This window comes from Aythya marila (genome assembly GCF_965140915.1).
Source record: "Aythya marila genome assembly, chromosome: 22".
NCBI classification, from domain to species: domain Eukaryota; kingdom Metazoa; phylum Chordata; class Aves; order Anseriformes; family Anatidae; genus Aythya; species Aythya marila.
In genome coordinates this window covers 1,605,859-1,628,388 of record NC_139063.1, presented here as the reverse complement: position 1 = coordinate 1,628,388, position 22,530 = coordinate 1,605,859, and the positions used below count along the sequence as shown (strand labels likewise).

General features: G+C 42.4%; 1 protein-coding gene across 1 annotated transcript in view; it reads left to right on the top strand.

Annotated features, from left to right (window-relative positions):
- CSMD2 (CUB and Sushi multiple domains 2) overlaps positions 1-22,530 on the top strand; it is a 286,785-nt gene that overhangs the window by 113,557 nt on the left and 150,698 nt on the right. The window contains exons 6-8 of the mRNA XM_082777291.1: positions 7,639-7,751; positions 14,254-14,331; positions 21,971-22,058. Coding sequence (XP_082633417.1) covers positions 7,639-7,751; positions 14,254-14,331; positions 21,971-22,058 — 279 coding nt within the window. The remainder of the gene's footprint in view (positions 1-7,638; positions 7,752-14,253; positions 14,332-21,970; positions 22,059-22,530) is intronic.

The window sequence follows — 22,530 nt, the reverse complement described above, 5'->3', positions numbered from 1 at the left end:
GGGAGAAATTTGTTGCTCTTGGAGCTGAATCTGAATTCTGTTGTTAAAAGATCCGTACAGCTCTGCTGAGAGAAAACAGGCAGGTGGCAGAGTATTTGAGGTCAAAAGTGCTGTGACCTAGTTAAATCAGGAGGGGAATTTAGCCCTAGAGCTGCATCCAGGAACTAAGAATCAGGTGGAATCCGAATTGGGAGGCTTCTTTCATTAAGATGCAGGTGTATTCTTTCCATCCCCTAGAGCATTTAGTTAGGAACAATAACTTGATCTAATTATTCATTTTCCTTGTGAAAGTCCATTGTGCTGAGATGTCTCTTCCAAAAAATGAGGTGTAGAGGTGCTTAAGTATACTTTGTTTAAGAGAGCAGACATGCTAAATAAGATGCTCAGAATTGATGGTACTTCACCTCTCATGATAATTTGAGCAGAGGTTTGGATGAAAAGTTAAAAATACAGGTGAAGTGAATAATAATGCACAGCTATGAATATCCTCAGCAATATGTCCCCTAGTCGTACTGAAAGGAAGAATCAATCCCCAAAGAGTCCCGGTGCTGCCATGTGATGTGGCCGTGAGGAAGCTGTGGGCTGTGACTAGGCCGCGCCATGGGTCCACCAAGCAGCGCTGGGGGCCGGGGCTCAACTGGTGCCAGCTCCGTGCCCCAAGCACACAAAGTATGGCTCAGCAACACTTATATGAGATCCTGAATGGCTGGAATGATTAATTCCAGATATCTCTGAGATGCAGAGGTTTGGGGTTGGGAGAGGAGAGACACGGAGTCCAGCAGAATGACTCTGAGCCTTCCCTATTCGCGTATTGCTCGTGTCTGACGTGGCCATTGCTGAGTCAGAGTCCCACCAAGGTGTCAGAGGTGCCAGGTGTTCCCTATCCCGTCAGTCAGAAAAGCTTTTTTTTCTGAATCTTAAAACCTCAGAGCTCAACTCCCAGTTCTGCGATAATGTTGGTGTGACCTTGGAAATGTGAGCACCCCTCTCAGGCTCAGCTCAGTCCCTGCTGAAACATAGCGCAGTACTGCTGCTGCCACTAAAGCCCTGATGTTGTTTCTTTTTTTTTTTTTTTTTTTTTAAATCTGTTTGGGCTTATTTAAGATGGTGTCTGGCTACATTCTCATTCTGAATAGCACCAGGGCTTGTGTGTGCCTACAAGTTCATGCTTAAATTCATTCTCTCCAAATAAAGCACTCGATGTAATGGGATTTCAAGTAGAGTTCCCAACTCCAGTTGTGACCTTTGACTTCAGGTTTTCTTACAGTCGGTTTGTGTAGCATCTGCACAATGAATTGCTCGCTGTGTTTGGGTTCTGTAGGAAGTACTGCGGTCAAATTCATACTTATAAAATTTCAGGGTAGTTCAAATTGGATCTTCTGCCTGCAAATATCTCCTTCTACTATTCTAGTGCTCTAACTCACTTTCTGACGTTTTATTGATTTTTCTTTTTCTTTCTTTCTCTCCATGTGGAACCAAATTAAAGCCGGAATTGGGATTGTAAATAGATAATGGTGCGTGAATGCAGATTAATCATTGCCATCCATGTACAATAATACTAATTGCGCCAAGGGAAGAATGGCTGACTGAGTGGTATAAATATTTAATGCTTGATTCCAATGTGAAATACAAGAGTGAAAGAAGAAATAAAGAAAATAGTTGAGAAAACCACACTTCACTGCTTTTGCTCAAAAGAACAGCTTTGATACCATTAACCTTCCCGTATTATGCAATAAAGGAGAATCGTAGGAGCTGTGTTTAACTTCGTGGTTTCAATTTCACTTAAGAATAAAATGCCTTAGAGCTTACGTTAAAAATGTTGGAAGCCCTTTGGGATAAAATTGGTAAAACTCTCAGAACGGGGTGCTAGAGAGGTGCATTTTTGACAGGCCATCTAAACTTGCAGCCAGTGTGCAGAGTGGGGGCCCAGGGACAGGGTGAGGATTAGGAGCTGTCTCGACAAAGTAAAAGGGAAGAGTAAAATTCAGAAAATCTGCAAATGCTTCAGGGGTTTTGGTTTGAAAAGGAATAATGAACTCGCAAGTACCTGCTGGGGAAAAAAAAAAAAAAAAAGAAAGAAAAGGTTATGGAGTATGTTGGATGTTATTGCTGAGTATCTGTGATGGCTTTTTGTTTGTTCTTTTTCCCCCAGAATTTAATATGGTCTGAAATTTAACCAGATCTAATACCTGGTACAGCAGAAGGAAAGCTTCATGTAGTGTACCATGCACGTATCTGCAGCAGATTAATCTGCTTGGAACCTGAGAGCAGTGCCTGGCATGCCCATATTTCTCTCTAGTTCATTTAAAACCTGTGATCACAACATGAACTCTTGTCTTCTGCCGGGCCCCTCCTAATGTAGTCCTCCTCTGCCATGCTGATGGAACAAACAGCTGGGACTTGCAGCCTGATCACAAATGTGCGTAAATAAACTGTTCCACCGACCTCGTTCAACCACAAAATGACCCAAGTGCTCCTAGGGCAGCTTTTTTTCCCTGCTTATTCAGAGAAGAGCTAAGATTAAAATGGTTGTTCGTGTTCAAAGCCTCCTGTCTGCACAGGAGCAGGTCAGAAGCTCTCTGTTCTCCCTGTTCTGGGTATTTACCTGGTGAGATCAGCTCCTGTGGGGAGCCCGGAGCCTGCTGTCCTCAAAGCTCCCTGTGTGTGCTGGGAACGTGCCTTTCGTTGCCTGTATCACAAAGGACTGTGACATAAAAAGCTAAAATCTGTTCTCTATGCACTGTGCATAGGATGAGCTTAAATTGCGGGAGGGAAGAAAAAATCAGGCTTAGCTATGAAGAAACACATTATTTCTAAATCCTCACTGCCATTGAGTTTTTCCTGGGGCTGGTAAATGCTCTTCAAGCAATTACAGGAGCTCCTGTGCTTTCTGAGCACTGGTTTCTCCGCACTGGTTGCTTGACATTGGTGTTGAGGACCCTTCAAATTTGATCAGCATTGTTCAGTATCTTACATTATTTTAGGCATATTTTAACAGGTTCTTTCTCATGCAAAGTGTTCATGTGGTTCAAATGGTAAATTGTGATTTTGAGGGCCTTTTATAGGTAGACCACAAGCCAGTGCCCCAAAAACAAGGTCAGCAGGGGACGAGACCAAACCCAGGGCTGAAATGGGCTTGTTCCTTGTCCATCCTCCTTTGCCTCTGCTGCCTCTGGTTGCCTCTAGAGAGTAGTTTGTATTTGCAGGCTCAGGCATGGCTGTGGAGGCTGCTTCTGGGAGCAAGCTCAGTTCATTTCCTTCTCCAAGTGACTCCTGAATTGAGACGATATTTAATACAGAATGGGTACTGAATTCCCATCAGTGAGTAATGGTTATTGATTTTACTTTAAAAAACAAGCCACCACCAATTCTTATATTGCTAGTTAGTCATCCCAGAGCCCAGATTTCCAGTTAACATGCTGTCATATTCAGGAAGCTGCATATTTAATCCAGTGATTCATATCTCCTGACGATGGCAGCAGGGAAGAGGAGGAGGAAGAGGAAATGGACATGGAGAGGCTTGAAAAGTTTTTGCAAATTACTAATAGACTTTAAAAAAAAACAGACACAAAACCCTGGAATACTGAAAAGTGCAGTAGTGGAGGTCAAAAATAGTCCAATGAGTCATGTGAATAAAAGCCCCTCTGTTAGAAATCCGATCATTTATTGGGCTAATGGTAGGAGTGGAAACTTCAGCTACTTAATGTAGTACGAAAGTGTGTTGGGGAATGCGGAAAGAAGTTTCAGCTTTTAATTAGCTCTGGGTGTTTAAACTCTCTGTGATGTATTTCCTCCTTATTGAAGACAACAAGGCAGTGCTGGGTTTATAAAACAAAAATAACGTGACCTTGAAAAGTTGGAGGTATAAACATCATGTGCTCCGTGTCACAGCGCAATCAGCGCCCTCGCCAAGAGATTGTTTTAGCCTTTACCGTGTGCCTTTTTCTTTCGGGTTGCTGTCACTTTGTCTGCTGGTTTAGCAGTGCTAACGGGTGCTGACTGGTGTTACCCCTATGCACAGACTCATGATGGTGGCTCATGCGGGAGATTTGGGGTGTTTTCTCTGCTTTTAGTGATTGCTGTTGCCTTTTGCCTGCTGAGCATCCTTCCCATTTCATCTGAGATTCAGCAACAGCAGCCAGGGCATTTGCATTCAAGGACCATGCAGCTGCTTCAGATCAACTGTGTTTATCTGTAATTAAATATTCCATTATCAATTAACCATTAATGCTTCCTAGTGATTATTTCAAACCTGTGGGAGCCTTGTAGTGAAAAGGTTGTAGTTAACTGCAGGTGAACACGATGTTTTCTATTAAAAGCATAGCTGTAGCCATTTGATTTCTTACCCATCAGAACATTTCATCCCTGACCTATCCAGTCTGGTGCTGGGCAGCGTGATTTCATTGGGAATGAGCCCTTCTTTCTGCTGTTGTGCACCTGCAGACTCAGTGGCAGCAGCAGCTGAGAAAAAGGTGGGAGATGGGGATGCTTTTGGTCCGGCTGCGTGACGGTGGCTTGCCTGCTGCCTGGATAACGTGAAGCAGGAGAAGCTGCAGCCCTGGGATCACAGCTTGCAGCTTCCAGCACGTTCCCTCCTGCAGCACTGGATTTTGTCTCCTCTGTAGCCCCGAGTGCCAGATGGAGCTGCTCAGGTGAAGCAACCTGTGTCTGAGGTAGGGATTTGATGTTGGGTGGGTGGCCATCTGCAGGCACATTTCAGCCCACCGCAGTGGTTTGTTTGCTTTGTTCTTTGGGAGGGTTCCCCCCCTCAAAAACAAACAAACAAACAAACAAAAAAAAAAAAAACCAACAACAAAAAAAAAAAACAACTGTTGGTGCTTTTCCTGTGGTGCATGGTGCTGTACCATGCATCCATCCTGGACACTTCCATGGGGTACCCAGCCAAAACAGCCCTGCTGAGGCTCTGTTCTTAGCCTGAGACGTGTGTGAGAAGGAAGCAGCTGCTTTCTTCCTCCTTGCCATCGCTGTTAGTGTGTCTCAGCTGGTGCTCCAGTGCTGCTTCAGTGCAAAATCCGAGTTGGATGCCGATGGCCAGCAGCATCTGGGATCTAAAAGAGCTCCAAATCCTGCAACCTGACGTTAACAATGAGCTGCTTAACTTCAGAAATAAAAGGAATAGGGAGATAAAAGTGAAAAGAGGGAGTCTGTTCAGCTAGAGCCCTGGAGAATACAGTCTTTTTGTGAGCTGAGAGTTTGAGCAGTGGTGTGTATGGAAATGAGGACCTGATAGTGATTTCTTGGCTGATTTAGTCCTTTCACAAAGCTGTCAACGTCTTAAGCAAGTGACATATGGTGCTGATGAACTTCCACGCAGGAAATTCAGGGAGCCATTGTCCCTCACCCTAAATCTTCTGTAATACTTTACAGCAGCGCGAAGCACTTGTGGTTATGACTGGTTATTTCTCTATACTTCTGCTTTTGCCTTCAGAATTTAACTTTTTTTTATGGTATTGCAAAGGTAGCAAGTAGTACTGTACGTTAATTTCTCCAACTGGTTTTCAATGTGTCAATTCACTCAGCTGGTTGAATTCTAGCATTTCACTTTATGTATGCAGGATTCTTGGAAGTTAATAGCGGACAATTCGTGGATGTAGAAGTAGGTGTATGTGTAAGTAAACCACTTGTCAGCAGGCTACAGAATCTACTTCTCAAAAGGATATGTAGTAAAAATGGTCTGGGGGAAGAGGAGGGTGAAATTCTGCAGCATTCAAGCAGGTTAACTTTATTCCTCTCTAGTTCTTACATCAGGCAATCGAATTACTCAGCTCTGCACAGTTATGAAAGCAAAATTTTGCTCTGCATAGCTAAAGATTCTTTATGAGAAGTTTGACTATTGATTCCAAATAATAAAAGAGTCTTTGGGGGTAAGAGTATTAAGTTTAAAGATGTTGTCATAACAACCAGCCATGGTAACTTTTTCAGAATTGGTTTTAGACATCCCATGTTTGATCTCAGCCCAAAACGTGTTTGTTGGAACTTAATTATTTGAAAAAGTATCAAATTAAAACAGTTTCAGCTAACTTTGAGTTAAGCAAGGATGGAAAGACGCCATATAGAAATCATTTTTGGAAGACCTGCTGTTTCAAAAGGGTCGACAAAATTGGCACAAAAATATCAATAGAGAAATTTTCAGCAACAATCTTAAACAATTTTATAGTGTAAAGAGTGTTTTCAGTCATGCTTCATAATTATGCAGAATTCAGCTTAACCCTCCAAAATAATACGTGGTTTAGTCTGTACTGTAGGTGGCAGAGATGCATTAGTTATGCAGCATAATCATCTCTGCTGCTTCATTAGCAGAGCAGGATTACGCTGCAGTTCATCTACCATTAATAAATAAGCTGCCAAGTATCAGCCTGCTCCCCTGCTGTTTGCTTTAGGAAAAAATAAAGTACCTTTGGAGGTGTTAGGTGAGTGAAGGACTTTTAAAATACTTTCTAGGCTTCAGTTCTACTCCTGAAATTGGGTAGTTATATTAAAAATGCAAGTATCCTTCTGAATCTAATAGATATATGGAATACTTTTACCTTCATCTAAAAAAAGCACAGATATTGAAGTGCTAATATTTTTAAAATAAGTGACAGTCTGTGATTAAAAAAATCAAATGGGCTTTAGCTAACAATAATAGGATTCCATAATAGCTTTTGCCATGGTGGTGGTGTTCACCTTAGCGTGGTTAATGTTAACATTATGTAGCTCAATTCAAGGGTGCTGTGACTTAGGTAAACATCGTTCCGTACTAAGGCTTGGCGTGTGACAACTCAACCAGGAATTATGACCTAAAGTTTAATAAAGCAAACAGTATTTTTTTATTTTTTTTTTAAAGAGGTATAAAGTGGTACGAAGAAAAAAAGTTGTTGAAGGACTGATAAAGGGCTGTGGAGCTTTTCACCTCATGTTTGATGGTTATAATCTTCTCCGGGTTGGGATAGATCATAAATCATTGCTTCCTGCTGCCTATTCCAAGTAAAAGAAAATTGTTCTTGCAATGCTTTATCTCCCTCAGTTAAAATAAACTTTATTCTTTTAAAGAAGAGTTACCCAGACATGAAGACAGGAACTGAATGAGCTTGAGAGCCGAGCTCACCTCGCTTGCTTTAGATGTAGTATGCCCCTTGAGATGATTTTGTGATTTCAGTGTGATATCAATAAGATAACAAAAGGTGACGGTTATGAAAGCACTGCTGCTCGGGAGGAACGTGCAGAGCTCCTCTACTTCAGTGCGGTTCTGTTCCTTCCACTCTTCTTTGTGGTGCAGGAGTGGCCAGCTGCAGCGGGTGCTGCTATAAATGCCTCCCAAAAGGGCTTAAGGGCTTCCTTTCCCTTCTCCCCTGCTAGCTGGGCGTGGGGCAGGGCTGCATCTTCCTCAGCTCCATCCCCAGGGTGCTCGCAGTGGCTGGGAGGACTCATGCATACCTCTGGGCTTTGGGGCTGAATGCAAAATGAGTGTTCTCATCTGATTTTTCATTTGTATGGGGCGCTTGCTTTGAGCATACGGAACTCATTCAGGATCTCGGATGTTCGTGTAGGAGGAGGGTTGCCTGTGGAAGGACAGGTGGGTTTGGTGCAATTCACAGTCCAAATAACATTTGGCTGTTATCGGTTGGTTTCTTGCAGGTTTACCGGAATGAATCTGCCGGCCCCGGTTATCAGCAGTAAAAACTGGCTGCGGCTTCACTTCACATCAGATGGCAACCACAGGCAGAAGGGGTTCAGTGCCCAGTATCAAGGTAAATACTTACTGCCATGTTTGGTTATTCATTATGCGCCTTTAGCCAAACTTTTTTTTTCTCTAGGAATCCACAATTAACTTCCTGTATGATTATTCTCTGCTGTTAACCTTAATTTTCTAGCTGGGTGTCCAGGTGTTGTCGCATGGAGAGCTGCTCTTGGCAATGTATTGGAAATGCAAACACTTGAGAGCTACTGGAAGATTCATTTGCAATGTATGCTTTGTTAGAGGAAGCAGATGTTCCTTTACCTGCAGCTTCACAGAAGGTGCCATGTGGGTAACGGCAGCACAGACAGGGTGCCACGAGGCAAAGAGCAGTGCAGTCCCATGGTGACTGTCTGCGTTTTACTCTATGCTCAAGTGAGATATTGCTGGGTGTGTTTTGAATGAGATCTAAACTATCCTGTATTTACTGGTTGTCTGTAGAAGAAAAAAAAAAAAATCAGGATTGGGGTCTAATAATGCTGTTGGGTAAGAGGAAATTCTCTGGGACACAAACTGAGCAGAGACAAGCTATCGATCTGAGGCTTGTCAACAACCGTGGGGCACTGCAGTTCAGTGCATCCTTTGTGCGACCAAATGGTCACCAGAACAGGTGGCTTTGAGGGGCTTATTTAGGGCTGATTACACCCTTCTCCCCAAGGATTTTGGAGGGTTTTGTGGGTGCTGTGGTGCAGCATTGCTTGAGGCAACCAACTCCAAAGGCAGGGTCAGGAATCGGGGCATTGAAGCAGGGAAGGAGCAGGAACATTTACCCAGCTCCTCATCCACTCTCCAGAGTTTTTTCTGTGTTGTTCAACAGCTTTCCTCAAAAGGAGGGAACAGGACATGGATAAAGAAAAGTGCCATAGCCCTAGACTGACAGGAACAACGTGGCAGGGAGATGATGTTCCTTTCATAAATGTATAAACCAGTTCTGTTTGTTCCGTGTTTGTTTAACCTTAGCAATGTTGTCATGGCCTCAGCATGGGCTTTGCTTTTATGAATCACTGTTGCTGCCTAACTTTCCTTATAGTCCTTTAATGTATAAATTTCTTTATTCTAAATTATAATTAAAAACAGGGTTTTTTTTGTTTTTGTTTTTTGACTGTGTAACACAAATGACTGCACGCAGCTGATGACTCTTGATACAGCATTTTCCTTTGCAATCATGATTGCTGCTTTCTATTAAAACACCTGTATGAATCATCCTTTTTTCCTAAATAGAAAAGTAAAGATTAATGTTATAATTTCCTCTGATTAGATAAATGTCAGGGGGTTCTAATCTAGCACACTCCTTGGAAACTTTTGTTAGATATAATGAACTGTGCTTTTGTGTATTGAGTATTTAAAAGATGAACTTAAAAATGTGCTGTTGAAATGGCATAGAGGGAGGACCTCTAACTAGGTGGCAAAGGGAATCTGAAACCCATTCTTCAGTAACTTGCTGGTTTTATGGCATTTGTCAGGGTCTCTCCATCTGTTAAGAAAGATTTCAATACTTAAAAGAAAAAAAAAAAAAGGCACCAACAAACAACAACAACAAAACAACCTGGGGATAAAGGCAGGATTTTTTGCAGTCAATGGAATTTGTGTCTACAGAACATTAAAGATGCCAATGCAACTTCAGAAAACTCAGCATAACCCTTTCAGAGGAGCACAACCTTGTTTGAACATAAATATTTTAATGGAGATAAATAAGTAAGTAGCTACAAAATAGGACATGTAATGCCAGATAAAGTAGAGCAACTAAAATGTGTTTCTTAGCAGTAGAGCTGTAAGTGAACCTTGGGATTGTCCAAGAGCAGGAAGGAAGGGAGGGTTAGGAGGAATCTAATTCGTTGTCTGTTTTCCAAAGATGTTCCCCATTTATTAACATCCTGTATCCTCTGAGACAGCATCTGGCTTTGTTGATAATCTATAAGAAAGTCATTTCCCTTCCAACTTGTTTAACATTGATATGTAGTTTTAGCAGAACGCCTTCTTCATATGTTCCATTTCAGCTCTTCCTAATCCATGCCCTCGTTTGAACATCTCTTTATGAATGTAAAAGCAAGGTGAGATATAAACAGCCCATGTACAGGTTCTCTTTATGTTGAATACAGTTAAATTCATGCCTTTGCAGGGAGAGTGGAAGTATTTTTCCCTTCCCTGTTGCTTTTATGTAAGGTGAATCTTGCATTCTTGCAAATAGCGTGTCCCACACCCTGTGAAAGCAAATGGAAGGGGCCATAGATAAATTGGTGCATTGATCTTTTTTCTTTCGTCCTCCCACCTCCTGCTCCCTCTGTCTTCATTCACGAATACGTGCTGTGTACCTGCAGGTGATAAGAAAATAAGCTCGATGTGCCTTGCTCAGGACAGGCGGCAGTAGGGGTTAGAAGCCAGGTATTGTCAGTCATCAGCGTAGCGATGAGGTACTGTAAATGAGGTAATGAAAAAGCTGCTGAATTCAAAATGATGCTAAACAGATCTAAATAATGATCTGCCTGGTGTAGTCCATCTCTCCTGCACATATTTTATTGCTTAAATAGGATCCTGAATTGCTTTTTAGCTGATTGTTACCAACACATAATTGCATCTTTTATTGATCTAACCCTCCCCATTCCCTTCCCCTTCTGTCCTGCACTCTCAGGTAGAAAGACAAATGGGGGTGAGTTTCAGCCCGTAGCACAATGCAGAATACTGGCAGGCTTGTCATCTTTAATAATGGTCTGATGAACTATTTTGCACATATTGCACCACCTAATAGGCTTTTAAAAATATGTGTATATCTATATATCCTTAATTTTTGGCAGATCTACCAATCCTCATCTTGGATCACGATTGTGGGCTGCAAAGGGGATAGAGCGTATGCTCTGCAACCTGTTAAGTCTCCTGAGCAATCCTGAGAAAAAGGGTAAAAGAGGAAAATTCAGGCACTTGTTACAGGCTCTAACTCCTAAAGCTGTTTAAGCTGTTCCTTAGACTAGCTAATGGCAGGCATCAATGAAGGAAGGGTGTCATTTTGCTAGGTATGCATACAACCCTATGGGTGTTTGAAAATGGTTGCAGGTGAGGGAACGTGATTTCTCTTCACGTCCAGCTCAAGTGAGAATCCTTGTAAGCAACCTGCAGTAATATCACAGATGATACTAGAGCACCTCAGCAGGAAGAAAATAAAGTAGAAATCCGATTCAAGCCAGCCAATATTTCATGGCAACCCCCCAGCAAGGGAAACAGAGTTTCATGGAATGGATTTTTGCTGAAATATGGTGTTTTTTGTTTTTAAATTAAAAATAAATAAATGTCTCCTTAAATTCTTATTTAGAGCAACATGAAACAGTTTAAATAAAAAAACATCCCAGACTGCTTGCTTGCTGGAAAAGCTTTGTAATGTCATCTTTCAAATTTGTCAGGACACTGAGCATTCCATTAGATCTATCAGGTACGTGTGAGCAGCAAAACCCTCCGGAAAACAGAGTAACTTCTGTTCGTCCAATTAGCCTGACACAATCCTTTGCAGTACCGTTCCACATTCAAATTTATAAACAATATAGATTTTCATATATTGGATTTTTGAGGGCATAGCTAGGGGAATTGTTCTTATTTATTTTTTTAAAAAAGAAAACAATATAATGTATTCTGACTTGCTCTAATCTAAATTGAGTCATTTGTAAACCTTGACTTCATCATTACATCTCCGTGTAGTAAAATGAAGGATTAAGGAGAGGGAGTATGCAGTGAGCTCATTACCAATTATCATTGAAAGAGACGGAATGCAATTAGGGTAAACACGGTCCGTGCTTCATGGGTAATGTAGTTCAGCCTCCATATTTTAGGATTGATCCCTGGTAGTGACAGTCTGCTTTCCGCTGCTTGTTTTCATTACCGTTGGGTGCTTTTGAGCTAAGTTTTCCATTAGAGTCACAAATCTGGAGTGGGTTTTCTTCTGTGGGCCTGATCCTAAAGGCAGGTCAGCAATAAGGTCGAACCTTTTGTCATTGCTGAGACACATCGTGGCTGTGGTGTCAGCATCAAGGCCGCAGGCACAGGGATCGAAAAGCTGTGGGCTGGTGATGGAAAAGCTTTGCTTGATCTTTAGGGCTCCAAGCTTGCTTTACCATGCAGAAATCAGCAGAGCTGTGCTTCTGCTTGTGTGACCAGGAGGCACGGTTACTGGTAATTGCGTGAAGTAACTTCCAATGGGGAGGTGCAGAGGGTAAAAATGAGAATTAACTTTAATAAAGCTCCTCTCTTACTGGTGGTGCTCCGAAGCATTTTACAGAGCAATGAATTAGATACTGCACAGTCACGAGCCATTCTATGGCCTGTAATAGCTCAAATTTAGCTGTAGATACTTGGGTCTGACAGTGTTTTATTGACTGGGAGGGAATGTTGGCTGGGATTACGAGCTTCCCCGTGTACTTGCTTGGTACAAAGCCTCATTACCTGCAGTGTTTCGGAGGGCAAGGCACTGTTATCCCCATGGCAGTGGGAGCACTGTGCTGCAGAGGCTCAGCACCGCAGGGCCAGGAGCTCGGTGTCCCCAGGGAGAGCAGCTGGGCTGAGCAGGGTGCTGGGGTGCCCACGAAAAGCACCCCATGAGCAATTCCCACTCTGGTTTTGCAACAGGGTGCACACCTGAGTGCTGCCCCGAACCGAAATGGTGCTGCCTGGGTTCGTCCTGCACAGTGGGTATGCATTAGTCCTGTAATCCTGGGGATTTTTCATTTCTCATTTGTGCTTTAAAGCTGTCACTGTTCTAGTTGAGACAGGATCCAGATTTCCCCAGAAATTTTAGATTTTGTAGCCTCATATTCTCTTCTTTAGGCCCTTGATACAGTGAGTTATGATAAAAACCTTGAGCTCAGACTACAAAGGTCCCAGAATTGTCGTAACATGACCTGAAGGGATATGTTGCTGTTTGGGACATTCAGAGACGTGCTGCTTTTTTCTTGGAGCGTTTGCAGATGGATTACAGTCAAAACGAAACAGGCATGTCGTAGATTTGCTTTGAAATTGGCATACTGTTAATTATTTTTCCCTCTTTATTAAAAAAAAAGGCAATAAACCTCCAACAGATTAAAGATACTAATACTAGACAACGTAAGCTTTTCTTCATGAATATTTTTAAAGCTAATTCAGACCTCAGTTTGAAGTTATGCTTTATTTAAAGAGAAGGCAAAAAGCTTTAGCCAAATAATGAACAAAAAGCTCCAAGCTAGCATCTAGCAGAGTAAAAGCGCTACCTTAGGTAAGCTTCAAGGAATAATGCTTGACATCTCCCTGTCTGAAGCTCCTGCAAACAGATGTTACTAACATTTTCTAAAGCCAAAAAAAGTATGATTAAAAAAAAACCAACTCATTAGTTATATTGGTAATTTTTCTTGACAACTTTGTCTTCAAAATGTGCTAATTTAGAGATCAAAGTAGGATGAGATAAAGAACGAGAAAAGAACAGTTTGAAGTGAGAGATGGACTGCCTTTCTCCACAGATGATAACTGGCTCATCAGAAAAAGGATAAACTGATACGGGCATCATGCTTTCTGATGGGAAGTTATTCTTTCGCTGCATTAACTTCAAATATGCCAGTAAAATTTCTGCTGCATCTTAGTCAAAAATATCTGTATTTACGCTGCAGGGAGCTGTGGTGTCTCTCTACGGGTATCCAGAGGGTTTTGATGGCGTGGATTTTGTGCAAAACCCTCTGGTGTAGAGAGCCTCGGTAACAGCCAAGACTGGAGAATAAGAACAAATAGTTGCTCGGTTGTGCTGGGAAGCTTCCTATCGCCTAGAAGGACGGGACTCTTTTGGCAATGGATAGATCAAAATCTTGCTGCTACCCTTGCGTGTTTTCTCATCTAGACGAGGTTTAGAGCAGGGAAGGTCAGGACCTGTGATGGAATAGTCATGAAGATTTTATAATTGAGATGCTTATGGCTATTAACAGTGGGTCTGTAAATCTGTACTACTCTTTGCCAGTAATGTAACTTTAATATTGCCCTTTTGTTTGATATTTTACTGCCTTTTTATGAATCTAATGCTTCTGTAGTTCTCGTGTACAATTTTCAGGTTATGGGGTGTCCCTTTTGAGAGCTGTATTCCCACAGAAGCAGAGAATGGCCTTGCTCTGTACTGTGTTATAATGTAGTAACTGCATCAGCAAAACCAAGTGGAACTTACCATTTTGCTCTTGAGACCCCTAAAGTCTCTTAGATCTTCCCTCTTGTCCATTTTCCAGTTTTGGTACATTAAGCAAAATGGCATGGTTCCAGAGGGTTGGGGATTGCTTGCCCAATTTTTATATTCAATTGGGTCAGCTGGACTGGGTCATTTCTATGAGGACACTGGTCCAGATCTAACAAAGGCAAATGAACAGAGGAACCTTGTTGAGGGCTTCGGAAAAGTTGTCTAAGATGCATGATATCCTACAGTTTGGGTAGTGTACAACTGTTGCTGTATTCTCATTTTAAATAACCACTAATGCTTAGCTAAATCCTGTCCTTGTATTTTTGCTTTGTTTTAAATCTGTCTCTAGTCAAAAAGCAAATGGAGCTGAAGTCCAGAGGGGTGAAGCTAATGCCAAGCAAGGACAATAACCAGAAGACATCAGTGTGTAAGTTTTCTGGCTCCTCCGTATGCTCTCTTTGTATAATGATCTCCTTGAACATTTCATTTGACTTTCCAATAATCTCTAAAACTTTGTCACTCTTAAAAGTTTTAATGCCTTACCCTCTCCTCCCTTTGCATTACTGCATCACTTCCTTCCAGTGCTCTATTCACAAGCATATACTAACCCCTTAAAGTGGGAACGCAGGGGATTGGTGTGTGTGCATTTAATATATACTGTATGCATCCTGTTTGGTGGCAGACTGGGGTTCATTATTTGTCGTCTTTTAGTTTGGAAAGTGTCAAAATGTAAACAACGTTGAAAACTGAATTAATGTTACTGTAAATTTAGGAGAAGGGCTAAGGAACCACAAAAAACAAGTGTTAGAAAACGTACAGAATCAGTAGCAGTCTCTCTGTTTTTCTCTTTGCATTTTATGTAATTATTTGTTCCTGCAGAAAAATCATGCCACTTCAGTCTGCAAAAGCTTATACTACTGACTTCTGTGGTCCCCGTATTAGTTTCTCGCATTTAGTATATCAAGTGTTTGATATCTGTTAGAGGTGTGCTCAGAACGTCGCTTTGTCACTGGTGTGTTTTCCTCCTGCAGTAAGTGAATCTGTTAGGTCATTCATCTTTGCATTAGGTTCCTTCCGAGCGAGACTCGGAGTTTCTTTATGCACGTGGCTCTGGGCAGGTGACTGGGCTCTAAAGGGGACTCAAGATTAAACAAGAAGGATCTGAATTAACTCCATGTTATATCGTATAGAAATTTAAATAGGAGCAAAGTGCAGTATTTCCTAAATAGTTTTCTGGGGGGAGGATGTAATTGTTCATTCTCTGCATAGTCCATTGCACCCATCAAAGAGGTACTGTTTGGACATTTCACTCGCCTGAACTTCAGATGCAAAATTCAGTTAAGAAAAATGGATGAACTGAATTTAAAACATCACTCACTGTCTGTCTGAAATGAAAATGGCTCACTTTTAGGTTCACATGAGTGCTTGTAGTCTCCAGTTATACAAAGAGAAAGGTCCAACGAGGTAAACAGCAGGATGTAAATTGCCCAACATCTCCAGAGTAGAAAATTCTGGGGTGTGTTTAAAGAAAACAAACTCACTTTTAAGAAAAGCCCTGTATCCAGGATGCTTTTGGTCCTATGAAATATTCTTGCCAAGAAGAATTTAACCTTTTGAGGTATGATAAACAGTTGACTTCACTGAGGGTGAAATTACGTTGGAAAATACCTCTACCTTTGATTGTGTGGGCACCGGAGCTCCAGAAGACGTGAGGATGTGTTTGGTGTGGGATTTGTGTGGTCTTGGATATTGGGGTTTGTGGGGAAGGGAGTCGTAACCAAGTGATAAGTGTTGGCCTGTTTTGGACTTGTTAGTTTACACTATATAAGTGTCAAGAATACATAGGATTCCCATTTTGCCTTCCTGCACACCCTAGGATGCTTCCCAGTAGCATCTTCTTCAGTTGTTATTGAATGTTACAGTACTAAACCGAAGGACCCAGAACAGCACTCTAAATAAATTAGTGTACAGAAGTGCCCATTGTGAAGCTGAATGTTTCGGTTTCTCTGTGGCCAGGTAGCAGCAGTCTGCTCTGCTCCTGGTTTGTGTGTCAGGACCATTGTCAGCCCTAACCCTTCATGGGGTCCTGGGGAAGGTGCTGGGGGCTGAGTAACAGACCACAGCTGAATTTTCCTTTTTAGCGTACCCTGCTCTGTCTCAGTCGCACTCCACTTCTGAGGATGAAGTTGTAGGAAATTCTTGGTACTTCTGCCCAGCCTGTCCTCACCCAGTGGAGAGCAGACTGCAGCCTTCAAAGCTGCCAGTTCAGCACCCTGTGCAGTGCTCCTCATGTCGTATTTGATAAGGAGAAACAGCGATAGGAGGGCAGCTTAGCCTGAAATCTCTTAAGGTATATATCACTATACAGTGATAGTGCTGTGGCCCAAATTCCTTTCTGTTACCAGCAGGGTGTTTGGTGCAACCCTGGTGTCTTTAGCTTCGTCCACATACGCTGCTCTCAGCAATGTCTGGATTGTAAACCCCGATTAACCTCTATCCTGCACAGCCTTCTGCTGCCACACTTCTGTTACAGTAAATTTTCAACCTCAGGAATGCTGATTCTGTAGAAGATGTCTCCAGAAAATGGTTTGTTTTCAGAAAATGGAGCCTGAAGTGTTATCTTTTTTTTTTTTTTCCCCCTTGCTTTTTTGATTTGCTTGGCTAGCCGTGCCCTCTCTTCTCTGAAACTTTCATGAGCTTGTGAGCTATGCTTCAGTAGTGGTTATACAGGTGGGATAGGCTGATTAAAGGCCTCTGAAGTTTGCTCGTATTGCTATAATCATTTCATCTGGCTCAAATATCAGAAATTTAGAAATGGCTGTGTCTCTCGGTAAAAGCTAGAGCTATACCCTGCTTTGCTTTCAAATCCTTTCCTGCCAGCAATGGTTTCTAGTGGTCTTTGCACCTCTCCTAAAATTCTCCCTTGAAGAACCTGTTGTCACATAAGGCAGCTTGCAGCTACGTGCTTAATACCCTATAGGTCTTTCAGAGGATTTCAGTTTTGCTGGATGGATGCTGTGGTTACCTGCCAGATCCTACCTCGCCAGATTAAACTCTGTTTCACATGTCTGAATGGAGACAAAATGTATTCATGTCGCAGCTGTTTGTACTCTTTCAGAAAAAGAATATATAAAAAACATGGAATTTGGTGGGGGACGTGCTAATTTTGTTCAGTTGCAGTCAAACGTGTTTATTTGAAATTTAAATCAAGTGCTTCATACTGTTCACCATCCCTAAAATTAATTGGGCATCTTGCTTTAATCAGTTTTAGAGGAAAAATAATACAGCTCTGCAGAATAAGCTATAAGAAACACATTTTAAAATTTGAGATTGCATTTAGGGGATTGCTTCTTTCTGATATTAACCGAGACACTTTCTGCATTTGCAGTTATCCTAAAGCAGCAAGAAAGTCAGTATATTGCATGCAGTATGTAAATGTGTATATTCCATGCTCACACAGTGTGAAAAACATGATACTTTGCTTTTATAAAACAGCATCAGGGTTGTTTTTCTGACATTTGAATGAGGCACACCTGAAAACACACTGCTGGACGTTACTGAAAGGGATTGAATGAAGTAGTGCAAGCTCTGTGTATCTTCACATTTGTCAGAATCTATTTTAAATTTGCAAATGCGAAGTCATTTTGGAGGTGTTGATCAATTTTAGTCTCAGCCAAGTGTATGGAAGCTGCGGGCTTGAGCATTGCAGTAAGCCTGCTTTCTGCAGCACGTGTCAAGGAATGAGTGTTTGCATGTGGGTCCCTGCTGCACTGCCACGGTACGAAGTGAGCATGGAGCAAAGAGGAGCAGGATGTGGGCTTCTGGCTGGAAGCAGCACAGCTTCCAAACGAGCCCAGTTGGGTTGAAGTAGGGCGTGCTGCAAACAGTCTTTGAAATCTGACCAGAAGGTTGTATGGAGTAACTATAAGCCTTAGAGTGGTCATGAAGATTAACTCAACCATGTTAAGACAACTGATAGATGCTAAAGTCCTCCTTTGTCCCCCTCATGCCAGGAGAAGAGCTCACTTTTCTCACTGTATTTTTCATGCTGAGAAACGTTAAGGTTTTGTTTAAAAAAAAAAAAAAAAAAAAAAAAATTAGATCCTGTTTTATCTTGTAACTCATATTTAACACTCCTAAATTCAATAAAAATTGTCCCTTGGGAGTCTATCAGTGAACTTTATTAACATGGGGAAATACAGAGAGCTAAAGAAGGTTCCTAGTTCTTTTAACAGATGGAGTAAATTACCATTGCAAACAAAGCAATCATAACTGGCTGTTACTGAATGCATGATGAGAAGGAAGTTGTTGGGGGAAAAAAAAATAAATAGGAGAGTGAAGGGGGAGGAAAACAAGTTCCATGGTTTGGGAGAAAGAATCCTTGAGCCTGTAATGTAGAACTGGAACACTTCATCACAGCTTTTAAGATCTATTGTTCTCCTTGTAACCCTGAAGAACTCATTTGGAGTGCTACAGCCCTGGCATAAATCAGTCAAACCTTTAGGAAGATGAATACAGTACTGACACCAAGTTCTCAGCATAACAAATATGGTTTATGAACTTTGGTTTAGTTGCGTTCATGTGTGTATGTTTAAAGCAAAAGATAGAAGTTTCTGTAAGTGGCCATCTGATCCATCCTCTCCTTTTCTTTCACTCTTAATGTGAAAAAATAAAATGTCCACGCGGTCATGATACAAAGATACCTCTCCTTGCTCTGTTTGTATCTAATCTGCTCACTGGTTATTTACACGTGTTGTATAGATACTAACGAAAGAAGTATCTTAGTCTTCAGAAGTATGATTGATAATTGACAACCTGCTCTCTGGTGCCTGTGGGTTCTGCTGGTCATCTGTAGCCTTGCCTCTTCCCAAAGCTTTGAACCAGTCTCCTAAGTTTGCTGTCATCTGATATGAGACATAATAAATGAATGTGACACCAGCTCAGAGTAACCAACACGGGTGTAAATACTGTCTGGGTAGTGTTTTGACTGTGGGAGAAAGAATTTGATGTGGAAAGGCAATCTGGTAATCTGCTCTGCAGGGAAGGGCATGCGAGTGTTTCAATACAGATGCATGTAGAAGCTGTGTAAATATGTATACGTTAGAGGCATATCTCCTTGTTTAGTGTATTTTTACTCTGGAGAAGGTATAGAAGTACAGTGAGAAATCTTCGTATTTCTCCTACGTGCCCTGTAGACTTGTGACATACAACCCTAGTTTGTGTATTCTATCTTAAATGTTAATTTTACTTTCCTTGGGGATACCTGTGTGTGCAGTCAGGATGTTTGTGTAGGCAGATGGAGATCTAAGGAACCCAAAGGAAGACAGTGACACCTTGCTCTTTGCTCAGCCAACCTTTGGTTTCTCAGAAGCGAAGCATCATTTCGAGCCCTAGCAAAAGGGCTGTTGGGAGGTGATTTCATCTGCAGAAGGACCACCTTGGTCTCTGAAGAGATCGTATCCCTCCCACAACTTCAGGGAGAGGCTTCTTGCTGCTGTTGTTTCTATGCAGCAGTTCTGCAGTGAAACAACCTAAAATGTTGTGCTAGAATACCAGGGGGCTGTTTGATTCTGACCTTATTTCCTTGCTCTGACTGAGGCGATTCACTGCTCGCTGCTGAAGCCTCCGTGCATTTCATTCTCTAAATTCCCATTTGCTTCGTGTATCATTAGAGCAGAGCTGTTAAGGCACATCCCACGCCTTGGGAGGTACATAGCAGAGGAGTATTTAGCTCCATAGATTACACTCAACAGCTTGATCAAAGCTACAGGCAATGGCCCCAAACGGGTACTAAGACAGAGCTCAGAGCTGGACCAACTTTTCTGTGCCAGAATTTTGGCTAACATTGCAACACCCGCCTGTAGCTCCTGCAATGGTGTGACAGTGGCTGGGTTTTTACAGCCACTTGTATAGTTTGTGAACACACGTGAAATCTCCAGGACCTAAGGCAGACTGGCCAAGTTAGCAAAAAGTTAACAGCAAATTAAAAACTGTTCAATTGTGTCATGTATCTAAGCATGAAATTTAGCGGGGAAGAAGGGAGAGTAGATCAAACCAAAAGAAAAGAAATCCACTGAATTATCCTGCAGCCCTGACGGCTGCTGGAGATACCTCCTGGTGGAGCTTTGGTTATCAGGGCACTGGCAAAGGAGCAGAGAAAGATCCCTGCTCTGAGGAGGGCTCCCTTCCTTCTGACTCGTGTACACTCAGAATCCATGAAAGGTGGCAGCAAAGCTTTGTAGCTGCAAAATGCAGCCATCAAAAGGTAGATGCTGTGTGCTGCTGTAATGCTTCTGTCTCACTGGTGTGTCTGCTTGTCCACGTGATGGAGCTTAACACAGGGTTATGAATATGCAGAAGACAAAATAGACTGTCAGTTTCCTATAAAACTGTATAAGACTGTTAGTTTCCTATAAAACTGCACCTCTTTTCCTCTTTTGCCCTCAAATTCACGGAGGAGCCCCTGGAGCAGCAAGCAGCTGGCTAGGGCATGAGGCAGCACACAGCAACCATACCAGAGCCAGGCTGGGCAGCCCCTGCCCCATGTCCCTGGTCCTGAGCACGTGGGACTTGGTGCAGGAAGGGAAAGTGGCAGCAGTGCAGGGAGGAAGGGCTGGGACAGGAGGGAAGCACCTCGAGCTGAGCAGCAGGTTACGAGCTGAAATGTTTTCAGTGCAGGCAGCCAGCTCTTGGGTGGAGATGCTCAGACGACAGCCCCGTACCAGCAGGAGCAGAGGGATCCTTCCATCCCTTTAGAAACAGGGTTCGATCTTCCAGCTGTGCCTGACTTACACGAGGTGTAATTACTCAGTGAATAATTACCACATTCGATGGTCTTGCCTTTCTGTGTGTCCATGCTGTGCAGCCTGTGTTTGTGCAGACACTCCACGTGCTTTTCTCCCCATGTAAATATTTACATGCACCACCCTCTGTGTCTTCCTCCGTGCTCGGCGCTGTGCAGATCTCTGATTGTGAAGCTGACGTGCCTGGAGTGAGAACCGTGCTTTTATCACCCCACCATCATCCCATTTGGCAGCGGGCTTTGGGCACTGTGCTAACACAGTGCCTTCTGTATACCTTCTGCAGTATAGCTGAGGTTTCTCCTTTGATCTGGTGGTAGGCAGAGGTTGAATGGGAACGTGCTCGCTTCAGATTCATGCTCCACTGCTTCAGCCTTGCTGAAAAAATGTGTTGCATTTTCCTTGAGTCCTCCCCTCAATGATACGAGAAAGCTGAATCGCATCAACTTCTACATCTCTGTGACAAAGTTACCCCTTTGTCCCATATTATTATGCGTTTCGGTAGTTGCTGGAATTCCAAATTGAAATCAGCATATTGCTAGATCTCATTTCATGCTTTCAGGAGCCACCCTGGCTAAATCCATTCCTAGGTAATGCTTCTTTGTGCCGTGTGACAGGCTGGAGGGGGAAAGTGGACGTGGGGAGATAGAGAACCAGGTTTGCAGATGTTTATTCAGTGCTGATCACCACTTGAGAGGTTTCTATTTGTTGGTAGTTACATTAAGGTTGCTCCATAAAGTTTTTCATATTCAAACTAAATTACTTGCTTTAAAATGCTAGACTCACATTTCCCTTTCCTCTCTCTCTTTTGTTCTGTGCTTGCTTTTTTTCCCTGGTATCATACACCTACCTTCTCATCGAGTTGTTTCTCTCTCTGGCAGCGCTCAGATGGGTTTGGAGGGTGGTAGACAGTCACCTTGTCGTGTCACAGGTGGCCGTTTTAATCACAGGCTTCGGAAATGGGCTGTTTAATTGGTGTAATTTTGCAGAACGAAAAATCTCTTTTCAGAGGTACTTCTATAGCAGAACAGGGGGAAAACTGTGTTCCTAGCTGGCACTTCCTAGAAAACACTTTGGTGTCTAAACCGAGCTGAAATGATTCCAGTTAAACTTGTTTCCAAAGCTGTTTTTTCTAAGCAAAATGGAATACATTCAGGTTTTTCAAGCTACCAATTGCCATTTTTCTCTCCACATCCACCAAGACAGTTGATGAAAGAATGTTTCTTTTGCTATTCTGTCTCTGTATGTGCTGTTTTTGCTTTGTAGTAACTCAGGTTGGTGTGTCCCAGGGACATAATATGTGTCCAGACCCTGGGATTCCAGAGAGAGGCAAAAGAATAGGCAACGATTTTAGGTAAGAACCTTTTTTATGTTTGTGTTTCTGCATGCTGCAAAGCTATAGTTTATAACCATCGTGTGTGCTCCTTGACGTTACGTAGTCTGTTGTTAGAGACCATCTGCACACATCTAAATGTGCTCTGTCTGAAAGCTTGCTGAGCCTAGTGATGTAGAAGAACAAATGTGTGTAGAAGTGCACGTGTGTGTGAGAGACCATGTCCTGGGTGATGATCTGTAATGAGTTCTTTGGGAATATTTCTCCTTTCAAAAAATGGGCATCTGGCCAGGCTTGTATTATCCATGTTTGTTGTCATTCCCCTTTCCAATGAAGTGCAGAAAGAGCTGTCTTAAACAGCAACAGCATCGCTTCTAAAACTAGCTTAAGTCACAGCATGCCCCTGCCCCCAGTGAATTTCAGGTGTCTTCCCAAAGCACTGGTACAGTTCCTTGTCAATAAGTAAATGTGGTGCTGGATAATTGTTTTCTTA